The 22,904-nt window shown below is 40.7% G+C and overlaps 2 protein-coding genes across 11 annotated transcripts in view; one reads left to right on the top strand and one right to left on the bottom strand.

Moving 5' to 3' along the window:
* LOC122210686 overlaps positions 1-16,289 on the bottom strand; it is a 40,350-nt gene extending 24,061 nt beyond the window's left edge. For both annotated transcript variants that reach the window (XM_042923497.1, XM_042923496.1), the window contains exon 1: positions 15,810-16,289. In XM_042923497.1, the coding sequence (XP_042779431.1) occupies positions 15,810-16,230 (421 nt within the window). In that variant the 5' untranslated portion in view covers positions 16,231-16,289. The remainder of the gene's footprint in view (positions 1-15,809) is intronic.
* A 117-nt stretch (positions 16,290-16,406) lies between these two features.
* The window catches only part of YTHDF3 (YTH N6-methyladenosine RNA binding protein 3), a 39,934-nt gene continuing 33,436 nt past the window's right edge, over positions 16,407-22,904 (top strand). For 2 of the 9 annotated variants that reach the window (XR_006198079.1, XM_042923157.1), the window contains exon 1: positions 18,673-20,680. Coding sequence is in view for 6 of the 9 variants with exons in the window: in XM_042923157.1 (XP_042779091.1) it covers positions 20,623-20,680 (58 nt within the window). In the remaining 3 variants the exon portion in view is untranslated. The other 7 variants (XM_042923152.1, XM_042923155.1, XM_042923160.1 and 4 more) reach the window with 7 other exon arrangements.

The following is a 22,904-nucleotide window of genomic DNA, read 5'->3' on the forward strand; positions in this document are numbered from 1 at the left end:
TGCAATTATATAGACTGTTTCCCGATCCTAGAATGCCCTCACCTCCAGCATTTGCCTGTTGACCCCCTGACTACCCTCCAAAATTCTCACCATCTTTGTGAAGCTTTCCTTGGTTCTCTTAGACTATGATGATGTTGCTTTCCTCTGAGCTGCTGTCGTACTTTGCAGCTATAATCTCACATTTCATGGTGAATTGCAATTATTTTTCCAAATCACTGTGAGCTTCTGAGCATATTACAAGGTGTATCTAAGTTCTATAGGACAAGGGCTTCAATTCATTCAACTCTTTATCCTCAGGAGCTGAGAGGGAAGGGAGTCTGGCACAAAATAAGACTACGGTAAATGTGTGCTGATCTAAAGGAATGGTCTCTGCAGAAGCAAACACGTTTCTGTAAGTACATATGCATGAATGAATGCACATCTATGAAGGAAATTTTCTGATGAATAAATCTAACAGTGTAATTCTGTATCTAGTGATGATTTATCTCAAACTGTCCTCCCTGAGAACTCACATTTTAAAAATAAAAACTTATGGGGCGCCTGGGTGGTTCAGTCGTTTAAGCGACTGACTCTTGATCTCGGCTCAGGTCATGATCTCACAGTTCGTGAGTTTGAATCCTGCTTCCAGCTCTGCACTGATTGTGTGGAGCCTGCTTGGAATTCTCTCTCCCCCCCTCTCTGCCACTACCCTACTCGTACTCTCTGTCTCTCAAAATAAATACATAAACTTAAAAAAATGTTTTTTTTAAATCTATGTTGTTTGGTAGTCCAATATGGTCTAGAAATAGCTGGTAGACTGAGAGATCCAAGCATTTTCATTTTATGCTGGACTCCACCTGTCCTTAAAGGTCTTAAGGGACAAGATAATCTGAAATGCCAGCATGGAAGAAACTCCCTGCCTTCTGTGACAACTAGAGGCCGGGAAAATCCTTCTGATGGCGCTAAGAAACACGATCTGAGGTATAAGGGAACATGTAGCAGATACAGCAAACCAAGTGCAGGTATCGGGAAGGCGCTGCCCCCAGAACCAGTGTCTGCTACCTCCCTCTAGTTTGGCCAGCTCTGCCTGTATTCTGAGGGCCTTACAGAAGGCCTTACAGAAGGCCTTACGTCGGGATCCCTCACCCATGCCAACACAAATCTGTACGCTGGTTTAAACCGAAAGGGCCCAGGAAAATTCATCATTATCTTCTCATCAAACGTGTTATGCCTGGAAATAAACAACTTTATAAACCTGCACCTGCACACAAACCCAGTGGGGAAGGTGCATTTCTTAGCGCTCACGATCAGCACAGAATCTTTTGTAAAAGTTGTGGATAATGCGTTCATAAAGACAAGAAGCATTTCCTTATGACCCAAGGCCACTCCTGAAGAATGAGTACTAGGGAAAGCCAGAAAAGAATTGTTATGTGCTACTGAACAAGTATTAATTAAATAACTATGTGCTAGGCGTCATGCTAGGAAGCGGGGACGAAAAGTTGCATAAGATAGAGTCTCTGCCCTAAAGGCGCTTATATAAACTGGCTCCGAGGATGAAAACAATAGTATCATAGATTTGCACGGTGCTCTTAAGTTTACGAAGTGTGGCACATCTTGCAAATTCACTGCCCTGCCCCCTTTCCACACTACCAGAACGTAGAGGCCATTAACAAAATACACAGTGCTATGGAGGGTCAAGGAGAAGAGATTCCTCGTAGGAGGGTGACAGGGGTTGGTTGTGAAGACTCCACGAAGAAGAAAACATTCTGGATGAGCTTTGAAAGGGGAGCATATTTCGTCAGACCACAATTGGTGGCATTCATGATAATAAATAACTTGTGCATAGATGTAAAGTCAAGAGGACGTTAGGGACAAACGTGGGGGGAGCCTGAGGAGCGTTACCGGGCTGTGATAGAGTATCAGAAGAAAATGGCACTGGAAATAAAGGCTTGGGAATGCATGCTTCATTTATTGAGATTTGGGGTAAATTAAATTTTTTTAAATGTTTATTATCTATTTATTTTGAGAGGGGGGAGAGTGCACGCAAGTGGGGAAGGGCGGGGGGCGGCGGGGAGAGAATCCCAAGCAGGCTCCAAGCTCAGCATAGAGCCTGATGTGGAGCTCCATCTCATGACTATGAGATCACGACCTGAGCCGAAATCAAGAGTCAGATGCTTAACCACCTGAGCCACCCAGGGACCCTGGGAACTAGCAAACCGAAGGGATGAATTGTGCTTTGATCTGAGATAGGAGAATATTGGTTTAGCTACTTCAAAAAAAACTCTTCATTTATTTCAAACTATCCCTCCTAGTTTTACCTTATATGTACCAGCATATGGCTTAAATATCCCTCCTAGTTTGACCTTTTATGTCTCCCTCCCAAAATCTTGTCAAGACTACCCTTTTCCTGGTCAGTCACTAATCAATTCCTATACATTTCTCCTCTCCTCCCCTTCTCTCCCACAAGGCAGTTGTTTCTAGGATGATGAAATTTGACTTCTCTTTTATTTTAATTTATTTTATTTATTTGTGGTTTCTGATTTTTCTGTAATGAGCAGGAAGTGTTTTAATAATACAAGCCTATTTTCGAAATAAAATGTTTATTAATACCTGAGATTATATTCTCCAAGATTCTTCTATATAAAACATTGTGTTATTTTTCTGTAATCTAATATCATGCATACCTTTCTGCAGTTTACCAATTATTGGATACCAAATTTTTGAAGTGATGAATAGTGCAGAGCAGTTACAATTAGATGAAAATAAATTACTATAAAAAAGAACAATCCGGAGGCGCCTGGGTGGCTCAGTCGGTTGAGTGTCCGACTTTGGCTCAGGTCTTGATCTCAGGGTTCGAGGGTCTGAGCCCCGCGTCGGGCTCTGTGCTGACAGCTCAGAGTCTGGAACCTGCTTCGGATTCTGTGTCCCCCTCGCCCTCCCGCCCTCCCTCACTCATGCTCTGTCTCTGTCTTTCAAAAAAAGTGAATAAACATTAAAAACAAATTAAAAAAAAAAACAAAACAATCCAGGGCGCCTGGGTGGCTCCGTCCATTAGGCATCCAACTCTTGGTTTTTGGCTTAGGTCAGGATCTCACAGTTCAGTTCCCATGTCAGGCTCCATGCGGACAGCACCAAGCCTGCTTGGGATTCCCTCTCTCCATCTCTCTCTGCCCCTCTCCCTCTCTCACATGCACAGACACACGTGAGCATGCCCTCTCTTTCTCTAATAATTAAGTACACATTTTTTAAAAGTACAATCCTTCTCCTGGAGCTAAAAGAAAAGGCAAAATAGGTAACAATTCTTAAAGATGCAGAAAATGTTACAAGACCACCTTTTTGACCAGCTTGCTTTCCACAAATATGAGCAATATGCTAGGCGAAGTTGACATCCAGATGGAATCCCTGGTCCTTATCCTCAAGGAGCTTAAAGAGCCAGTCAGGGACATGGGCAATACAAGGGATGCCCAGGTGCTAGAGAAGACAGAGCAAAGTGTCTGACCTCACCTAATAGGATCAAGGAAGGTATCCTGGAAGACAGTAATGTAAACGAGCCCCTGAAGGATGAGTAGGAGTTCCTCAAAGAAAAGGGTAGGGAAAAAGGGAGCACACAGGGCTTTCCCGGCAGAAGCAATAATCTGTGCAAAGATACAGAGTCAGGAGTGCATGTAGCACGTTGAAAGAATTCTACGTGGTATATTGAGGCCAGCAGGTAGGAGCGCATGTGTGTGTGAGTTGGTAGGAGTTAAAGGGAAGAACATAAGATAGACGTGTACAAAATGAGTCATGTTCAATATAGTACACTACAGTGTGGAAGAAGTTACCGTCTTTATTTGTATGTAGTTTAGTTTCTATCTTCAAAAATTCTTCTTAAAAGGTAATTTATGTGACACCTATTATTAGTACAGTGACACAAATATACAAATTATTAAACAATACATTTGGCTGGGGGGCACCTGGCTAGCTCGTCAGTAGAGCATGGGACTCTTCGTCTCAGGGTCATGAGTTCAAGCACCAGGTTGGGTGTAGAGCTTACAATGAATGAATGAATGAATTTGACTGTATTGGGGATGAATGCTCAAAACTGTTTTTCTGGGGTCAGTGAAGCTTCGAGACAACTGCTCTAGGTGAGGGGAAACCACGACGGGTTTGAAGGGGAGAGGGATGGCAACAAGATCTGAAACTTTGGCAGGAGGGTGAAGGACGGTTGGTGGGAGAAAGCATGCAGGCAGTTCAGAGGCATTAGTCAATGTGAGAAATGGTGACAGCCTAAACTAGGAAGGGGGTTTGGTGGGACTGGTGAGATTCAGATGGGGCTTGGTAAACTGACACTTTGTGCAGTGCGGAGGGGAAATGAATAGAAGTAACAGAAACAGAAAGAGGATGGATGCTGTGTGAAACGATAACAGGTGAGCCAAATCAGAAGTCCCATGCAGAAAAATGTAATTCGCCATTATTACAGGATGCATATCCTGGTGTAAGTCACTGTTTATAGTATTAGTTTAATGCAAGAATGCATTTTAAGCTCGAAATTTCTAACCCATACAGATATGACACAATAAATGTGCTGATGGTGACTGCCGACCCAGAAGTATACACAACTTACTATATTCTGATCAAAAGAAACATTTGAGGGGCGCCTGGGTGGCTCTGTCGGTTAAGCTTCTGACTGTGAGTTTGAGCCCCACATTGGGTGAGCTTGAGTTTGCTTCAGGTGAACTTGAGCCCCGCTTCAGGTGAGCACGAGCCCTGCTTCTTTCTCTCTCCCTGCCCCTTGTGGGATTATTTCTCTCTCCCTCTCTCTCTGCCCCTTGCTCACTTGTGCCCTCTCTCTCCCTCTCTCTCAAAAAAAAAAAAAAAAAAAAAGTTAAAAAAAACATTTGAAATGTAATGAATTCCAATGGAAGTGGTTTAAAGTTCTGAATTCATTTATACTTGTAAACACCATAGAATGTTGTGAAAGATAGTGACATAATTACAAGAGCATAGTCTCTAAAACCTTCAGAGAACTCCCATCTAGACATAATATAAAGCTACAGATAATGTCTAGAAATAGGCACAAGGTGTAGGAATGAAACATTTTTACTCTAAAGCTATCAGTCATCACAAACTCAGTTGGCACATTGTGATAGAATGCTATTTTAAATAGTGGCTAGACTTTCCCTCTTGTTTTAGACCTAAGTGTGCGACCTTACCTTATTTTCCAGTCAACTTACCTCGCAAAGAAATAATGCAATAAAAACAAAACTTCTTCAAGTCCAAGGCTACTCTTTCGTATGCCCACTATTCACTGGCTGTGCTGGATTTCACTTTCAATCCTGAAACAGCTCTTCCCTCTGCTTTCCCTCTACCGCTTTTCTCTCGATTTCATTTTGCCTTGAGTGTATTCCTTCTTACATTTCATGTTCCAGTTTAAACATAATTTCCCCAAGGAGATGTTTACTGTACCAACATATGGCTTAAATACTTTCAGTCTCTGATCCTGCGTACTTACTTCCATTTTGGTAATGTTTATTTGACCTGCAATTTTTTTTTGTACCTACCTTGTACTGAGCCATAGACATCCCATGGGCACGAACACTGCCTGGCTCCATTGGCACTCAATAAACATTAATTGAGTAAAATTGAGCTGTATAGGCCAGCTCTATAAATCAGGTCCATTAGGCCAGAATCTTCATTGACAAACTCGTAAGTGCGAGAGCCATAACTTAATTTTTACAATTCAACTGGATTTCCAGTTCAGGCATCATTTTACCAGGCTGGCAAAAATTTTGTCTTGGTCTATTCAGTATCTTTCCCTCTTTTTCTCTACTATTTGCATAAAGCCAAGATACTGAGATGAGAGCTCATCTGTCCTTAGTGTCATCTGTCCCCTCAGTCACTTAAGACATCAATACCCATCTGGCCACGTTGAATTAGTCCAAGAGGGTTTCTCTGGAGACTTCCCTTTCCTATATTGTGTCTCTTTTGAGCAGGGTTTTTCTCCTCTACCTGTCTCCATCCTTGGGCCTGTGGGACTCATTCTGCTTCCTCGGGACTGCAGAGGGCACAGAGCCCGCCCCAGAGGTAAGCCCAGGGGCATGGAGCTACACCTGTCACTCGGCAGGGACGGCACTTTTCTCTTGGACTCCAGCAACACGCCTCATCTCTTGAAATTCCTTTCAAGCCTCTGGATTCTTGCTTGCCAGGGTACAGACTGTGGAAGAGAGAGAGGAAGCTGTGTTCTTACTGATGCAATCTCCCCACTCTTTGTCTATTCATCAGTATCTTCTTTTTATCTCTAGGCCTGCTTTCAAAACTCAAAAGCCAGAAGAGAATACCCCCAACTCCCTTGCAGCCACATTCCTTTCCTGAGTACAAATAAAGGAGCCTAGCTGATGCTTAGAAAAGACCAAGAAGACAGGAGAAAATGTTAAGGAAAGAGAGAGGGTCTGCATGAATACTGGTAAGTATCACAAGATTAATATTCTGCTTCATACTCATAAGGAAAATCTTGATTCCTGAATGAAATATTTCTAGTGGGTTACTAATGGGAAGGTTAGGATTACTTGCATTTCTTTTTTTAAATTAATTAATTTTTTTTAATGTTTATTTTTGAGAGAGAGAGAGTGAGTTGGGGAGGGGCAGAGAGAGTGGGAGACACAGAATCTGAAGCAGGCTTCAGGCACTGAGCTGTCATCACAGAGCCTGACGTGGAGCTCAAACCCATGAACCATGAGATCATGACCTGAGCCAAAGTCGGACACTTAACTGACTGAGCCACCCAGACGCCCCTTTATTTATTTTTGAGAAAGGGGGGTGGGGGAGGAGCAGAGAGAAAGGGGGACAGAGGATCTGAAACAGGCTCCTCACGGACCGCAGAGAGCCGACCTTGGGATTGAACTCATGAGCCATGGGATCATAACCTGAGCCAAAGGCAGACCCTCAACCAATTTAGCCACCCAGGCGCCCCAGGATTACTTGCATTTCTTAATCTGAGAATGAGTTAAAGTGCAATCACCATGGTGCTGTATAGAAAGTCCCCTGGCATCTTCTCAGAGAGAACACTGGCTAACTGCCTGCTCGTTCCAGATGCTGGACAAATGCTTCTCAACGACACTGTATCATAGGCAACCCTGTGACATAGGCACGATGATCCCATTTTTAAAATGAGGAAATTGAGCAAGTGTTAAATAACTTAAATTCACACAGCTATTCAGTGGCTTGGCAAGAATTTGAAGCCAAATATATATGACTGAAAAATCCATGTGTTCGCTTTCTTTTTCATTGCCTGTCATAGAATTCTGGATTCATGTAGACCACTGGTCCAAGACGGTATTTTATTATATTTCAGTTTTTTATGAATTTTTTTAGTTCCCCAAAATAAGTCTGATTTTTTAAAAATTAAATTCATCTGACACTCTTAAAAGGGATTCATAAAGTATTGTACTGGTTTCGTAGGGCCACTGTAACCAGGTACCACAATCTGGGTGACTTAAAAAATGAGAAATTTATTATCTGACCGTTCAAGAGGCTAGAAGTCAAAAACAAAGTGTCAGCAGGGCCATGGTCCCTCTGAAACCTGTAAGAAGGAATCACTTTGCCTCTTCCTAGCTTCTGGTGTTTTTCTGGCAGTGTTCCCTGGCTTGTAGCTGTAACACTTCAATCTCTGCCTCTGTCATCACATTGCGTTCATTCGTCCCTCTATGTCTGTATTTCTGTTTCTCTCATAAGGATACCAATCATATTGGATTAAAGGCCCACCTTAGTCCTACCTTGTCTTAACTAATCACACCTGTAAGGGTCCTATTTCCAAATAAGGTCACATTCTGAGGTGCTGGGGATTAAGACTTCAATGTATCCTTCTGGGGAACACAATTCAATCCATAATAAGTATGTTCTAAGTACTTTAGGAATGAATTGTCACAGGGGTGCCTGGCTGGTTCAGTCAGTAGACTGTATGACTCTTGATCTTAGGATTGTGAGTTCAAGCCCTATGGTATGCTTACTTAAAAACAAAAACAAAAACAAAACTGAATTGTCACAGTTTAAGCAAGATGGTCACCATTTCATATACAAGCGAATTAACACCTGCTCACTAACATCGCTTTATGTGAGAAGACAAACAGGTATTAGTGAAGATCTCCAACTTTTCATCATTAGCCATACACTTTTGGATTTAGTAATTTTTAAAACTTAAGTGGTGCAAGCAGTGTATAAAGTGCTCAAAATATTTACAGATCAGTTCATAATAAATACTATTGTTGCAAAAACGCTTAACAGTTTCACCAAGTATTTTTGAACATGATTTCTCACTTAATGCTCAAAACAACCCTAATATGTTTTTCTCCATTTTGGAAATTAAGAAATTGGAATTGACAGTGTTAGACACCTGTTGAAGACATGCCTTCTGAAGACGCATTCCTGGGATATGAACCCAGATTTTGTTAGTAAAATTCTGGAGCTCTTATCACACATCTTGCTTGGTACATTTAACATTTAATGATGAGGAGGATGATAAAGAAGATGGTGATAATGATAATTGCTAATGTTTACTGGATGTTTACTGTGTTCGCAGGACAGTGCCAAACACTGCACATAATTATCTCTCATTTAATCGTTTCAAGAACCCTAAGAGGCACAGGCAATACCTAAGCAGAGATGGAGGGAAATTAGCCCAAGGCTACAGTGAATGCTGAAGTCAGGATACACACTCAGAGGTCCTACTCCAGAGTCTGCCCTCTTAACCACTTCCGTACAGCCTCCTTGACCTTGTGAAGCCTTCCTAGACACTCTCCATTTCAAAGACCTCGTCATGGGAGTTCTTGTTACACTGTTACAAACCAACATGTTTTACTGGCACATTACAAACCAACATATGACTACCCAAATGACTTTAAGCAGATTACTTAGTATTTTCTTTTTTTTTAATTTTTTTTTTAACATTTATTTATTTTTGAGACAGAGAGAGACAGAGCATGAACGGGGAAGGGGCAGAGAGAGAGGGAGACACAGAATCAGAAGCAGAATATTTTCAAATGCCAGTTGTCTCAAGTATAAAATGGAGATATACCACAGTGAGGCTAAATTACATAACGTATGTAAATGACCTGGTACACATTAGCCATGTAATAGGCACTCAATTAATCGTAGTTATGAGTCAGACTGATATGATAGTTGGTCGTTTACAAGGTACTCTGGGGTTTTGGAGGAGGGGGCAATTAATTTTGACTGATAACATCAAAGGCCTTATAGGAAAACTCACAGTTGGATCTTGAAGAATGGAAAAATGTTAACAGGTGAAGACGGGCATGCTATGGTCTGAATGTTTACGTCCCCCACAAACTCATCTGCCGAAATCCTAACGCCTAATGTGATGGTGTTAGGAAGTGTGAGGCCTTTGGGAGGAAATTAAGTCATGAGGGCAGAGGTCTCATGAAAGAGATTAGTGTTGTTGTAAAAGATACTCCCTCCCGCCCCCCCGAAATCTCTTACCCCTTCTGCTAGTGAGGGCACAGCAACGTGCCAGCTATGTACCAGAAAGAAGGCCCTCACTAGAACATGACCATACTGAAGGCTGGATCTTGACTTCCCAGACTCTGGAACTGTGAGGAATAAATTTCTGTGCCTTATAAACTACTCAGGCTGTGGTACTTTGTTATAGCACCCTGAAGGAACCCAGACAGGACAACTAGGCGGAGAAGCCTTTTGGAAATAAAAACATGATTCTATAAGTTGCCCCTGCCTGGAAGAACGAGGGTCACAAAATTGAGCGCTTTCATACAAAAGAATGGGACTGTGACCCTCGAATCCATTAGTTCCACTGGTGTTGATGAGTAGTTCAAAAAACATCCCTCCTTCAGCTATCAACAGTCTGTAATTCTGTATTTACGTGTGTGGACCATTGCCAGTTACCCATGTCACTATTGTAGTGGCAGAAATAGATGTAGTCACGGCACCGGCCCCTCTGTATCTTTTTTTTTTTTTTAAAGTTTATTTTGAGAGAGAGAGGGTACAAGTGGGGGAGGGCAGAGAGAGAGATAGAGGGAGGGAGAAAATCCCAAGCAGGCTCCATGCTGTCAGCACAGAGGCCAACTCGGGGCTCGATCTCACGGACTGTGAGATCATGACCTGAGTCTAAATCAAGAGTTGGACACTTAACCTACTGAGCCACTTAACCTACTGAGTAGCCTACTGAGCCTACTCTATCTTATACCTGAGGAACCCGATCCTTTTCTTCTCTAAAACTGTCACAAATGCAGCCTGAGAGCAGTGAGCAGCCATACCCATAAGGGAGAGGTGAGCGCTTTGGTTTGGAGTGGTGGTGGGGGGGGGGCAGCTACTTTATTTCCACATGCAACCTGCTGGGCTGAAATCAGTGGTAACTCATCTCATTGGCCTGGGAGAGAACTCTCTTGTCTAGTCCCATTGCACTATTGGGGGTGGGGTAGATGAAGGAGCAAGAGTCCTATTAAGGTCAGTTGGAGAGAATCAGTACTTCTCTATAAGTCAGCAAATTCCAGGGTTCTTGTTCTCCACCTCTCCATTATACCAGTGATGAGTTATTGCTTCCATGCTCCCACCATCTACATTTTTCCTCTTCACTGTCCACGTAAATGCTACCCACTCAAAGCTCACTTCCTAACATCTGCTGCTCTCATAATACTCCAATGGCACTCAGCTCGTGAATTTTATTATTTTGGAAAAAGCAGAGGCCTTTCCAAAAAATCGCCTTAAACTTGTTCCGAAAACTGGCGTAACCATCTGAAAAACTATGTTCTAATTCCAGCTGAATCATTTTATCACTTACTATTACGACTTAAGTCTAAATTTCTTCTTTTGCAAATGAATTATATACTACCTATCCTACCTCAGAGGACTGAGGTTATGCCCCACATATGAATGTAAATTACAGGGGTGCCTGGGTGGCTCAGTTGAATGAGCATCCGACTGTTGGTTTCAGATCAGGTCATGATCCCAGGGTCATGGGATCAAGCTGTGGGTCGGGCTCCCTGCTGAATGTGGAGCCTGCTTGAGATTTTCTCTGTCTCTCTACCCCTTCCCCCTGCTTGCGCATGTGCATGTTCTCTCTCCAAAAAAAAAAAAGAAGAAAAAAGGAATGTAAATCACAAACTGTAAATCACTACTGAACTAAGTATTATTGTGGCATATTTTATCTTTGTAACTAGACAAGCTCTCTTGAGTATAAGATTCATGTCTTTTTTGCATTTCCCCCAAAATGCCTCACAATGTGCTACAATCATAGAAAGCATTCAGTATTTGTCAATAAGAAACAGTATTATTTTTATAAAGAAGAGGTCTTTGGTCAGTTTCAGGAGATTTATACACTCAATATTATTAAACAAGATTTAATTAACATATTCATTGTTTTAAAAACCCAGTTACATTTCTGATTAAAAAAATTTTTTTTTATTCATTTTTGAGAGACAGAGAGACAGAGTGAGTGGGGGAGGGGCAGAGAGAGAGGGAGACACAGAATCCAAATCAGGCTCCAGGCTCTGAGCTGTTAGCACAGAGCTGTGGGCTCGAACTCATGGATGATGAGATCATGACCTGCATCGAAGTCAGAAGTTTGACTGTACCACTCTGACTTTTGAATGACATTTACAAGTATTGTCCTTTTATACTCTTTTCAATCCAAATCTAATTTAATTGTTAGATTTACCAGAAATATGAAAATTTTCCATTTGAAGTTTCCAATTAAAAAAACACTTATAAGCAAAACTGGAATTCTTCAACATTTTCACATTAAAAATGAATCTTTTTCCTTTTAAAATCTTTTATTTGATATCTATGTGAAATTCCAGGAAGTACAAATCCCTTTTAATAACACGTAGTCAGTCTTTGAGCTTATGGTGGATTTAGTATTGACAAAAGTGTTGTAGTTTTATTTTTTTAAATTTTTAATTTAAGTATAATTAATGTGCAATGTTACATTAGTTTCAGGTATACAACACAGTGATTTAACAAGTTTATACATCTTACTATCCCTACAAGCATAACTACCATCTATCATCACACAATGCTACTACAATATCATTGACTATATTCCTTATGCTGTGCCTTTTATTCCTTTGACTTGTTCATTCCATAACTGGAAGCCTGTATCTACCACTCCCCTTCACCCATTTTGCCCATCTTCTACCCTCTTCCCCTCTGGCAACCACCAGTTTGTTCGCTGTATTTATAGATCTGATTCTTTTCATTTATTCATTTTTTTTTTCAGATCCCACATGAGTGAAATCACGTATTTGTGTTTCTCAGTCTGACTTATTTCACTTAGCATTATACCCTCTAGATCCATCCATGTTGTTGCAAATGGCCTGATCTAGCCTTTTTAATAATTGCATAATATTCCCATGTATTTTTGTGTGTATGTATCACATCTTCTTTATGCATTTATCTATTGATGGACACTTAGGTTAGTTCTATATCTTGGCTATTTTAAATAATGTTAAAATAAATACAGGGGTGTGTATGTCTTTTTGAATTAGTGTCTTCATTTTCTTTGGGTAAAAACCCAGTAGTGGATCATATGGTAGTTCTATTTTTAAATTTTTGAGCAACTTCCATACTGTTTTCCACAGTGGCTACCCCAATTTATATTCTCACCAACAGTGTATGAGGGTTCCTTTTTCTCCACACCTTGTCAACAGTTATTTCTCCTTTTTTCAATTTTAGCCCTTCTGACAGGTATAAGGTGATATCTCATTGTGGTTTTGATTTGCATTTCCCTGATGAGTGACGTCGAGCATCTTTTCATGCGTCTGTTGGACATGTCTTTATCTCCTTTGGAAAAATGTCTATTTTGGTCCTCTGGCTATCTTTTAATTGGATTGTTTGTGTTTTGGAAAAATGTTCTAATTTTAAAACATTTAAGCTAAATCTGATTTTCTCATAGGCTAGAAAGTTGTATCTGACATTCTATGATTCAACCAAGACTTTTAATCAACTACGTATGACATATTTAATCTGCACATTGCTTTTTAATATATTTAACTTAGAGAACCACAGTACTCATATAAAATTTTAACAAGTCAATATCATAGTATGTACCTGCAAGGGAAAGGAACTCTTAATTATTATTTACACTGTGTCAATCACTATACTTGTCACTTTGTTTATATATATATGTTTATTTGTTTATAAGTTTATTTATTTGTATATATATGTGTGTATATATATATATATATATATATATATATATAGTTTATTTATTTTGAAAGAGAGAGAGAGAGAGAGAGAGAGAGAGAATCCCAAACAAGCTCCGTGCTGTCAGTGCAGAGCCCGACACAGGGTTCAATCTCCTAACTGTGAGATCATGACCTGAGCTGAAATAAAGAGGTGGATGCTTAACTGACTGAGCCACCCAGGCACCCCTATACTTGTCACTTTAAATACAATTGATTCTTATTATTCTTGTGTTTCTGTACTTGCAAATGCCTACTCAGTTAAAATTTATTTGTAACCCTCAAATCAACACTCTAGTACGAGCTAAGGAAGTCAATCTGGGTAATTATGCACACAGTTTGGTATTAACTAGTTATCTCCCATGACCTACCATCCCCTTCTTCCTTGGTAGTAAACTCTCTGACACATGGCTACCCAGAATGTTTTCCAAGTTTCCTTCAACTAGGTGTTTTCATAAGACTGTTCTAGATAGTAGGAGGTAGACAGAAGTAGGAAATGCAATTTCTCAAAATGTCCATGAAGGAGAGAGACATGCTTTTCTTCACCTTGCTTTCTGTTGGTAGGAATATATGATGCCTGGAAGTTGAGCAGCCATCTTGGATCACAGTGTTATTGTGAGGACGGTGGACCAACAGGCTAGGAGTCTGGATACCTAACACTGTGACAACAGCCCAAGCCCTGGACTGACAATGTCCAGATTTATATGTATACACACACACACACATATGTATATATACACACATACATATATATACATATATTTACACACATACATATGCGTGTGTGTGTGTGTGTGTGTGTGTGTGTGTATATATATATATATATATATATGAGAAAAACAGACCTCTAGCTTAAGTTCTTATTATTTGGGACTTGATGTCACCTGCAGCTGAACCTAATTTGAACTGATAGAAAAAGTCATGCAGAAATGCAGGGCCATCGCTTAGAGTTATAGAGAAGTAGAAGTCTACTGGATAAGGCACCGGGATGGCCGACGGGTAAATGGGGGCTGAACCCTAACCTACCCACTCCTTTCCAAGCTTTGAATAGTGTTTTGTTTACCAAGAGCCTGATATATACTGGTAGCCCTGTAGAAAAGTCAAATTTTGTCTAGAATCTAAACTCTAGAGCAGCATTTTCCAAAAATTTTTGAAAATTTCATCTGCATACTTCTGGAAGAGATGATTTAAGGTAGTCCCTTGAAGTACTTCAAACAATAATATTTAATACTAAATTAAATGGGCTTATATTTCATGGTAGTTACCACTCCATTCTGCAAGTTCAGACCTCAGTGCTAGGAAGCACAATAAGCAAGGAAGGAGACTGTTGAAGAGCAGAAAGAGAACAGAAAGCTCACGCAACATCATGTCATTAGGCAGTATTTTATGGTGGCTAGAGCACAAGCTCTGGAGCCAGACTGCCTGTGTTCAAATCCTGGCTCCCAGTGACTAGCTGTGTTATTCTGTTTCTTAACCTACTGTGTGCTAGTTTTTGCAACAGAACTGTAATTTAAATAATTACAGTGCCTGACATAAATGAACATTCACTCAATGAACGTAAGCTATTCCCACCATTCTGGTAATTGTTTAGCAAAGGAATCTGAAACTGGCCATGCTTGTTGGAAGCTCACTCTTTGCCAGGAATTGTACATATCTGACCTTACTTTATTTATTAGGAAACTAAGTCTTTGAAAGTTTCAGTAACTTTCCCAAGGTTATGCAACTAATTCTAGCCCAGTGAGAATTCAAACTCCAGTGGGTTGGATTCCAAAGCCATTGTTTTCAACAAAGATAATTAAGGACAAGGCCTGTAAGATTTCACAAGCTTCCTCTTGTATATTCTTTCCCCCCTCATAGCATGTAGCAGCAAACTCTTGCACGCAATAAAGTTCTGTATGGGAATGAAGAATGGGTACACCGCAGATTGAGAAGAGTAATTGGGTGGGAGAAGTCTTGGGAAGTGGCAAGAGTGATCAACCTGAGCTGAAATTCCACCTGAGTCCCTGGGACCTGTGGCAAAATAAGAGAGCATGGGAAGCTGACCTGATATGAAAAATGCCTCTTGGTGATTTACAAGAAGCAGTAAACTCTCAAGATAAGTTCCAGTTCTGTTTCTCAGTGCTTCTAAAATACGTCGTAGTGTAAAACACAAAATGAATCCTATCATTCAACAATTTCATACTTTCTCAATTATCACTTACTTGACGGCGTTTAAATAAAGAAAGAATTTACTAATCTAAATTATTTCTTTTTTTAGAGTCCGCATTATATCTGTTAGGCAAGAAATCTTTGTCTTTACTGGAAAGACATTATTTCAACATAAGTTTCAAAATCTTGCAAATCGGCTACTTTCGTTTTGCCAATTTGCAAAAGAGTCACTTTACCAGTTTCTTTTGAAATTAACTTTTCGACTGAAAAGCTTCGCATAACTATGCGTACCTTTGCCGAGGTAACTTCTTCGACAAAATCAACTTAACATTAGGGGAGGGGAACACAAGTGTAGGAATTGGGTGGTAAATTTGACTCCAGAGGTTAGGGAAGCATTGTGAGTTATTCTGAGCATGTGCCTGGGTTTTGGTGAGAACCAACCCTTGCCGGCGCACCTCCTATTTGCTTTTAAGTGTTAGTGCCCAGAGCTCTGACCTGGCCACTTTCGCTGCACGTGCGAACTCTTGCGGAAGGCCCAGCAACTCTGTCCCGAGGGTGGTTGACTCACCCAGCCGCCCACGTGGCCGTGGATGGCCTCAGGAGGCTCTGGCGGAGGCCCTGCCACCGCTGCTCGCGCACCCGGGGCGGTGCGGCGGTGGCTGCGACGCTGCAACCCACCAACGTCCTCTCCGTCATAAGGAGGGCGCCGCCGGCCCTGCGCCTCCGGCCCGGCTCCGCAATCCCTGGCAGCCGCACTTCCTGCCCAGAGTGCGCTGGCTTCCCATTCCGGCCGGCTTCCCGCTACAGCCGCCCGCCGCGCGCCCCGCAGCATGCGAGCCCGACCAAAAGAAGCCGCAGAAACGACCCTGGAAGGTGGCGCTCGCGGCCGCACAGGCGCACTGCCTCCCCGGCGCATGCGTCCAGGGGCCGACCCGCGGTCCCCGTCTCCGGTGACGTGGCGACGCGCAGGCGGAGCCAAGGTCGGTAGCGGGCGGGTGGGTGGGGGAGGAAGAGCGAGGTGAGCAGGGACGTCAGAGTGGAGAGCGGAAGGTCAGGGAGGCTCGGAGCGGAAGTGAGACTAGGGAGTCTGTCCGCCATTGTGGACCCGAGGAGCGGAGAGCGAGAGGGGGAAGAGCAGCCTGCACGCCGAGCAGAAGGGCCCCCTCCACGGACCCCCGAGCGCGAGGCCGTCTTTCTGGCTTCTCGGCGAGCGGCGGCAGCGGCGGCGGCTGGATCAGTCACTCGGCCGAGGGCGGCAGCCAACTGCTGTGAGTGCACGGGGAGAGGCCCAGGCGGCGGCGGCGGCGGCGGCGGCGGCGGCGGCGGCGGCGGCGGCGGCAGCAGCAGCTCTCGGGTTGCGGTGAAGAATGTCAGCCACTAGCGTGGATCAGGTGAGGGAGCAGAGGCCTCAGGCTCGGCGAAGGCCCGAGCCCCGGAGCTCCACCCTCGCGTGGGGCTCGGGCTCCTCCCCGTCGCCGCCGCTGCCGGCCCCATAACGGTGCTCTGGGCTCAAGTTGCTGCGGTCTTGCCGCCCGGGCCGGGGCGTGCGCCCTGCCCCCGAGCCTGCGGCCGAGGCGGGAGGCCGCGGGGCCGCGGTGGGTGGGGGAAGGACCGCTCCTAGGGGGCCTTAGGGCACATCTGAGGGCGGCCGACGTGGGGCTGAGACCAGGCGAGGTCTGGGAGACGGGTTTTGAGTGGCGGGTGGGAGGTTTAAAGACCGGGGGTGGTTGGGAAATTGGAGGCTATGGAGGATGTGGTGGGTTTTCCTCCTACGCGGATTGTTGAAAATAACTTGTCTTTGATAATGTCTTTGATTAACACACTTTCTCTCTCTTTTTTCTTCTCATTATCACACCTTCCGTCTTGCTGCGCAGAGACCTAAAGGGCAAGGAAATAAAGGTGAGTTTGAATATTTTTCTCTTATTTCTTAATGTTGGTTCGATGTGACTTCTAAACTTTGAGAGGGCCTTTTTGCACCATTTTGGGGGGTTGGTTGGTTTGTGTGTTTTGAAATGTAGGTTTAGAGAAATATTCATCATGGCTAAAGCAGCGAAATGCTGTCCCAAACTTCTGTGGTTCCCTTGCTTTGAAGCCACTTTCATAGAAACCAGAGTGGCAGGAGAAACAGTTTTCTTAGTTGTATCTCAGTTAAGGAGGGACTAGGAATGTGGTGACATGTCTTTAATTTTGCAATTTATCTGTATTATGTAACTTCTGCCACAAAAATTTCTACAAATGTGTGCAGATAAGTGGACATGTTGTTCGACATTGCTAGGTTACACTGGAGAATGCAACTCAAGTTGTATTCCATGTCACGTTAGTGAAAATTGTACTGTTAATCACTGGTTCTACTGAAGTCAGTTGCAATGAGGCAGTAACACCAGAGAGATCAAAACTGAACAGGCGCAGTCCTGGTGGCAAGGTGTGACTCAAGCTGGTATTTTAGAAAGGACTGAGAAGGAAATAGTTTGTGAGGTTTCTGCTACGGTGATATGATTTAGTCTTTGAAAAAAAAAAAGTACTATTGAAAGTAAAGCATTAAAAAAAATAAGTGTATTTTGTGCCTCTTAATATGGAAAATACAGTCAACTGACTGAAACATTATGACATTAATCATGTGACATTAGTAAGTATAGAACAATAACTGCTTTCTTGGGACAGTGCCAATTAACATTACAGTGAATTACATATTTATAACATTTTGTAATAGGGCCTGATATCAGACTAAATAGAATTATGTTTCCTGTTTTTTATTTCAGTAGTATGGTATTACCTAAAAAATAAGATGTACAGTAGCTTTTGAGATACAAGTTCACAGTCTTTATTGGTGCTCTTTATACTCTTAGCGTTTTTATTTGCCTTTGCAAATTCGAAAAGAATAGGTTTTGAGTACCCAGCTCAGTTAATTTTCTTTGAGTTGTAGTGCATTTTATTTGAGAATTTGTACATACCAGATGAATGGCACTGTATCAGATACCATGAATTTACCATGAATTTCTTTTGATTAAGGATGTATTTTGGGGGAGTATGTACGTATTTAGAAATTTCAGTTTTTAATTTTTAGAGGTAAAATTTTAATTTTAGAATTATTTTCTGTTGTAAGCATAAACTTCAATTCGATGTTGTTTATTTTAAATGTTTTAAAATATTCATTTGTAAATTTGAAAAGAATGATCCATTAATTTTTTTTTTTTTTGCTAGTCTGCTCATGAGGAAGTATATAGACTTGGAGATATATGAAATCTGTGGTCATTATTGCCTAGCATAAATTATTTTATCCTAGATCTGTGGGGAGGTGGCACTTTGCAAGGCTATTTGAAATGCTAAGTGTTTTGTGTTACCTGCTCTAAGGTAAGTATGCAAGTTCAATGAAGTACATACTTGTTTAACAAAACAACATAAAGCATCTACAGCATTGTAAGCCATTACTGAACTAATCTGTGATATAGTCATTTCACTTAGGTGGTATCTTTGATGTTATAGTTGTAAATTACCTATGACACTATTGCTTATTGACTATAAATATTTTTTGGTTATTAAAATTTTTTTGATCCATCCATGTAACCTCTTTTAGATGTATTTAGACACACAAAAGTATTTATTTGGATAGCTCTTTATTCTAAGAAATTTTCTTTTTTTCACCCTTATTGTCCCGTTCATAGTTTTATCCATGGATAGAACAATGGACTGGGATCACTAGGAGACCTGTGTTCTAATACTTCCTGTGGCTACTGACTTGCCAAGTGAGCTTGAACACATTGCACCTTTTGGTCAGAATTTCCCCTTCTATCTATAAAACGAAAGTGGTAATTCTAGCTGTAAATCCTATTGTATGTTATGAGGAATGACAATTACGGACGGGAGTCCACTGCTCTGGTGGCCATTTTATTTGCTGGATTTCTTTTCACCTGCCTCACCTCATCTATTTTTAAGGTGCAGGGAGACTTCTTCTAAGACATGGCAGGAGGGAAAAACTCTACTGGCCTAAAAGTATTGGTAATCATTTAAGATGCTTTAAAATGGTACATGCCGCAAGTGCACAAATACACATATACATTACTTGTATTTTTATGCCCCTGCAGGGAGAATTACAAGGCGAAGGCAGCATTCCAGTGAACTGATACAAGTAGCTATGTGTGTGTTTGAGAAAAACTCCTGTGCCTTAGCTGACTTGGTTTTCAAGCTAGTAAAAGTGTTTTACAGTTATTCTGTTTACTTTTGTGAAGCAGAAAGCAAAGTTATTTTTCTTGAACTACAGCCTGAGTGGTTTAAGAATATGAGTACTAAACTTGAATTCAGAACTTCTCAAACAGAAAAAATATATGTTGCTGAGGAGTTGTCAGAGTTCTGAAAGCAGAATCCTCTTCAGTTGACTTAATATAATTTCAGAGATGCTGTATTTCTTTTCTGAATTATCTTCATTTGACAGTGTTAGCCTAACACCTGTCTGCAGTGTTTTTGATTTTCTAAGGCTTTTTTCCCTGCATATCCTTAAGGATATGCACTAACAGCTAAAATGTGAAAGGAATTCTGTATCAATCTCTTTGTAAGGCAAAAATGCTTTCATAGTATACGTTGTAATTCTGGGTGTACTTTTTTTGGAAGTTTGAGTTCTTTTTAGTTAATAGATTTTCTTTATACTAAATATTAGAACTCTTTTATTATACGTGGCTAGGGTAGTACTGAAGCTTTGTAGAAATTTAAGGCTAGTTAACTATTGGTCCTTTATTTATTTATTTACTTATATCGGTCTGTAATTTAAAATTGATATCACTGTTATTTATTAATAAGTAGAAGTTTTGCTTGCTAGGATACAAGGGAACCTCTCCTTTTCCCGCAGGCACCACAGATAAAAGTGTCAGATCCCATACTCCTAGTAGTCTTGCTACCAACTTTCTCCTGTGCCTTAAGTGTAAAAATAGACCAGTACATGGAAAGGAGTTTATCTTTGCCCTCCTCTCTCCCCCATCCCTTTCCAACAGAGGGACAGAATTGCTTGGTACAACTGCAGGTTAAAAGAATTAGGTTGAATTTGGCTGTTATTTAGTGTTTCAGAAAAGTAGTAGAAAATGCAGTATTCTTTTGTGTCCTCTCCCCACACTCCCTCTGGAAATGATTGCTAAGCACTTTATTGTCATTTTAGGCTTCATTTTATTATTAATCCTCAAAACATTCCTGTAAGGAGATAGAGGGTATATGGTATTGTCGCTGTTTTTGTAGGTGGGAAAACATGATGCACAGATCTGTTGACTTTCCTAACTTGATGTAGTCAGGACCAGAGCAAAGAATCACCTGGCTCCTAAGGCCCATGTTCTATCTTGATTTGACTCTGCTTCATAGAGCAGAGGAAACAGGCGAAGAATCATGTAAGTCATCTGTTCTTTTTTCCCTGAAGAACTTGTACAGACTATGGAACTGGCTTGGATTTCTTTACTATTTAATGGCTTTCAGGTTCCAAGACATTAGTTTGTCATTAAGTAATGTTCAAAAACTACAGTCTTTAAGACAGCTGAATTTCTTAAGGAAAGGTATGGTTTTGAAACTCAAGGGCTAGCCTATTCAGATTCTAATTTAATGCAAATCGCTTGTCAGTATTTGTGCAGTACTTTTGATTAAATATTTTTTTCCTTAGATTGACGTACTCCTTGAATAATCTTTTAGGACTTTTTAGACATATTCATGCATCACTTACGCACAGACTGTATATTTACTTAGTACATGAGAATATTTTGTTCTTAGTCTCAGCATCTTAGAATTAGAAGAGAAAGAATAGAACAGAGGAAATGAGTAAGAATAGCACTGTAATATACATTTAGATGGATTTTAAGGGGGTACTTTTTTTTTTGTTTACTATATGAGCAGTATGGGCTAAATTTCTGAGAATCTAATGAATATAAGAAATAGATAGTTGTAATTTTGAAATGGGTAGCTGTGTCAGATAATAGTACGTACTAGTGTAATAGTCCAATAGTGTAGTGAAGATTTTTTTTTCAAGAGAGACTAGACAGACCCCTTCGATGAAGGGGTGGTAAAGGAGAACAGGTATGTTAGAATCCTGTGGGCTGAAATGATTAGCCCAGCAGAAATAACCTAAGGTACCACCTCTTTATTTTTGGTTTTAGTGGCTGTTAACCTGTTTAAATTCTAGGGAGCATATTTAGTTCAACCTTGGCTCTAATGCAATCCTTACCAAATACAGTTAAACCACCCCGGTGGAGCCAGGATCAAGGTGACCTTCATGTTGCTCTTTTGATATTTGAGGGCAGTGTAGCATCATAAGAGGTCTACTTTGAAGGCTTCACAGAGTAGTATCATTTCTTTGAGTGATCATCCCTACTCAGTGGGTGGCAAAGAACTAAGGTATTTCACCTATCTTTGCTCCCGTGCCACTGTCAGCTTATAATACTACATTTTTGGTTATCTAAACTCTTTGGAAAAATTAGGGTAAATCAAAATGTAATGATGCTATAGAGAAACACACAACTTAAATCCATACCCCCAGCTTTAATTTATAATACTTTGTGACACTGTATTTTTAAGCAGTAAATTTTCACATACTGCAGGGTTTTTTTTGTTGTTGTTTCTGAGGGATTAGTCAACATCCGTTAGAAACTTTCAGCTTTTTTCATCTCGCATGTGTTTCAGAAGTAGAATAGTATATTTAGAGAGTGTCATTATATCAAGTTTTAGCCTTGTAAAACTTCTGTTTATGTGGTCCTAAAGAATTTTTAGTCTTATTTGGATCTTGTAATATTTTATGTCAAATAATATCCAAGATTATTGAATACTGTCATTGAATCCTCAGACCAATGAGGTAGGTACTAATAATAACCTCTTTGTATAGAGAGATAGAGTTAGAGAGGCTGAGTCACTAACTAGATATCACTCAGCTTCTCAGTGTTAGAGTTGGGATTGGAACCCAGAACCTTCTTCTAGTCTGTATTCAAAAGCCTTCTGAGACAGCAGTCAGAATGACAGTTTTATAGAGCATTTTTGGAAATGATCTCTGAACAAATAAGGCATTATAAACTATTCTCTGGTTTTCTGATGTGTTGGAAGAACAACCATGGTTCTCTTTAGTGTCTTAACTTTATTTGTGCTTCCAAGTGAAAGTCTTTATAATATTTTGGTTTAGAATTAAGACCCCTTTTCTTTAGATTTTTTTATAATTTATTCATTGTGATAACTGCTTCAGTGAACTTTAGCCACTTTCTTTAAGACATTTACTCTGACTTTACTTACAAAGAAAGTTAATTTCGTTCTTTATTTGCCTTTATTGGACTAATATAAAGATCCAACAAAGGTAGAGAACATTCAGGATTCTATGATCTACAACACTATTTGAAGTTATTTTAGATTCAAATATAATATTAGGGAACCTTTCCAACAATTTAATTGCTTACTACCATGTTGATATTGGGGTGTTTACATTATGTTTTTGGTAATGGGAGGTGTATATAGTTTATGTAATCTTGGGTATATACAAGCTTTGTAAGTTTTTGGTGACACATAAATATTTGTATCTAAATCAAGTTAAATTTCTAAGAAGATTTTTTAATGAAAAGAACAACTCAGGATAACTTTCTGAGT

The sequence above is a fragment of the Panthera leo genome, chromosome F2 (assembly GCF_018350215.1).
Source record: "Panthera leo isolate Ple1 chromosome F2, P.leo_Ple1_pat1.1, whole genome shotgun sequence".
NCBI lineage: Eukaryota > Metazoa > Chordata > Mammalia > Carnivora > Felidae > Panthera > Panthera leo.